Genomic DNA, 2,560 nt, shown 5'->3' on the forward strand with positions numbered 1-2,560 from the left:
TTGAACAATCTTGTTTTCAACGCGGAAGAACAAGATAAATGAGAAAAATTCCCCGAAAAACTGATAGAAACACTACTGTCCTGATAATATCAGTTCATAATCACTGAATCAATCGCTGTGATTGGAATTTCCAAGATTTTCAATGAATACTGCAGGCCTTCGGGAATTCAGTAAGTGATTAGTAAAAATTGATGATAAAATAAAATTACGTCAACTAGCTAACTGGAAAAGAATCTATTCATATTTACAAACATGCCTGAAGAAACTATACCATAATCTTTAATATTATTATCATCATCATGATATCATCATGAGATCAGAATACATACAAGTGCACGTTGATATTCATGAACTGCAGTTGATGAAAATTAGTGCTTGATGTGCCCAAGATTATTTTCTTGAATCAATTTGCTTTTCATCACAATCATCCCAAATGCGGAAACAATCACGCACTATTAAGTGGTCCTGTGCCCCATCTTAGCCTGGAGGTTGATAACAGAACCAATAAATAACTCATTATGATTTTGAATTACTCATTTTGTATAATTGGCAATTCCAGCGGTGAGCTGTCCCCACTCTCGCAAAGAGGAAAAGTGGCACGGTTGATAACAGTATTTAAGTGGCTCCACATCAAGCATTCTTGCAATTATGGATCCGACTACCAGTGCTAGTGTCCCGAATACTATTAACGTTACGTTGATAACTTTATTCCTGTTATTTATCTCACTCTGGATTTATGCAAAGTACAAATTGAATTATTGGAAGCGTAAGGGTGTGGAACAAATACCGAATAGCGATTTGATTTTTGGTGATTTCAAAGATGCCGTCTTATTTCGAACGGGGCCAGGGTGGCATCTGGGAAACATCTATCGGGCTGCAAGGAAAGGCGCACCCCTCGTTGGATTTTACATATTTCATAAACCCTGCATTCTTTTGAGGGATCCTGCCATCATAAAACAAATTCTCATCAAAGATTTTGAGAATTTTTCAGATCGACATTTCGCAGGACGTTCACAGAAAGATAGCATTGGTATGAGGAATCTATTCGGAGTGAAGAATCCAGCATGGAAGTATCTCAGAGCTAAAATAACACCTACCTTGACACCGGGAAAATTGAAACAAATGTTTCCACTTATGACCGACATTGGAAAAAATATGATGGATTATCTGAAAGATCAAAAAATTGAAGGGGATGAAAGCAAAATTGTTGATGCACAGGAACTCAATTATAAATTTGCCACTGATCTTATAGCGAGTGTTGCTCTTGGAACGGAGATGGATTCGTTTAATTACCCAGATGCTGATTTCTCAAAATGTGGTGAGTACCTCTAGATCTGTTGAACATGTTTGTTGAAATCATAAGTACCCAACAAGAAGAATAGTTAAAGAGCACATCAGTTCTGCATAAAGTTGCCAGATTTCAGAAATTTTATAAATAAAAAAATGCTGAAAATTTTACAAACATTTGAAAAAACAAGAAAAATGGAGAGTTATTATTAAATTTTTGAAAATATTAAAAACTGACCGTATATATCATTTGGCTATCCATAGTTTGACTTTAAAAGAACCTACGGAGATACACTAGATAAGGCATATTCTCAGTAGAAAAGAGCCTGGTAAAGTGGATTTGAAATCTACCGGACCAGCTCGAGCCTTAATTTCAATAGATCAGGACCTGATCTGCAAAGAGTAAACCTACAGCCTTATTTGACATAAATCAGGATCGAGTACATAGAATATGGGGATATGTGGCCCATATTCGTACCTGGTTAACCATAACTGATATCAGGCAGTCGTACTTCTATGGCAGTCGGCCCTGCTCTGTCGTCAAGTCAGCCTTACATATTTTTATTTCTAGTCGGAACACAGGGAGAGAAATTTTATCTGTTTTACATTGCATTATTACTTTTGACGAGTAGTCTCTTCAACTCGGCAACGTACATCATAAATAGCTCTAATCAATGGCCTATCACTTTATCATTAACATCTGGCCTATCGCTTTATCATTAACATCTGGCCTATCAATGCGATTGTCAAGTATGTTCACAAATTTACAGCATTCTTTTCTTACCTGTAAAATCAGGTCAAATGCGAGTTTAAATCGATAACATTAGTGGATGATAAGGACTCGAGGGGATCTATCCAATTGTCATTATAAAATTGAAGAGGAATAAAATGACCTCAATTCGCTGAAAATAGCTTATTCATACTAGCTGCATGAAATCAAACAAAATTATGAATAAAAATAAAATTGCAAGGAACATTCCGTAGAAAACTCGACTATTGTTTTGTGCAAAATTATTACATTATTCTGGAGCTTTTAAAACTTGTACTAGAGCTTACATTCTAATTATAAAAATAGTCCTGAATTCCCAATGTCGAAATTTTCACGGATCGTATCTGTCCGGATATTTCAAGAGCAATACAACCAGTAACCTTAATGAAAATTTATTGTAGTTACCGAGTTCTTCCATGGATTCAAGAGAATGGTCGCTCTAGTGACGGTATTCTTCATGCCGGAACTAGTGGAAAAAATCGGATCTAACATACTTTTTGATTC

The 2,560-nt window shown here is 35.8% G+C and overlaps 1 protein-coding gene across 1 annotated transcript in view; it reads left to right on the forward strand.

The window, feature by feature from the left end:
- The window catches only part of LOC105266498 (uncharacterized), a gene marked incomplete in the record, with an annotated part of 10,621 nt that overhangs the window by 4,815 nt on the left and 3,246 nt on the right, over positions 1 to 2,560 (forward strand). The window contains 2 exon segments of the mRNA XM_011304690.1: positions 636 to 1,318; positions 2,458 to 2,560. Of these exon segments, the coding sequence (XP_011302992.1) occupies positions 636 to 1,318; positions 2,458 to 2,560 (786 nt within the window).

Source organism: Fopius arisanus, unplaced genomic scaffold (assembly GCF_000806365.1).
Source record: "Fopius arisanus strain USDA-PBARC FA_bdor unplaced genomic scaffold, ASM80636v1 scaffold00038, whole genome shotgun sequence".
NCBI lineage: Eukaryota > Metazoa > Arthropoda > Insecta > Hymenoptera > Braconidae > Fopius > Fopius arisanus.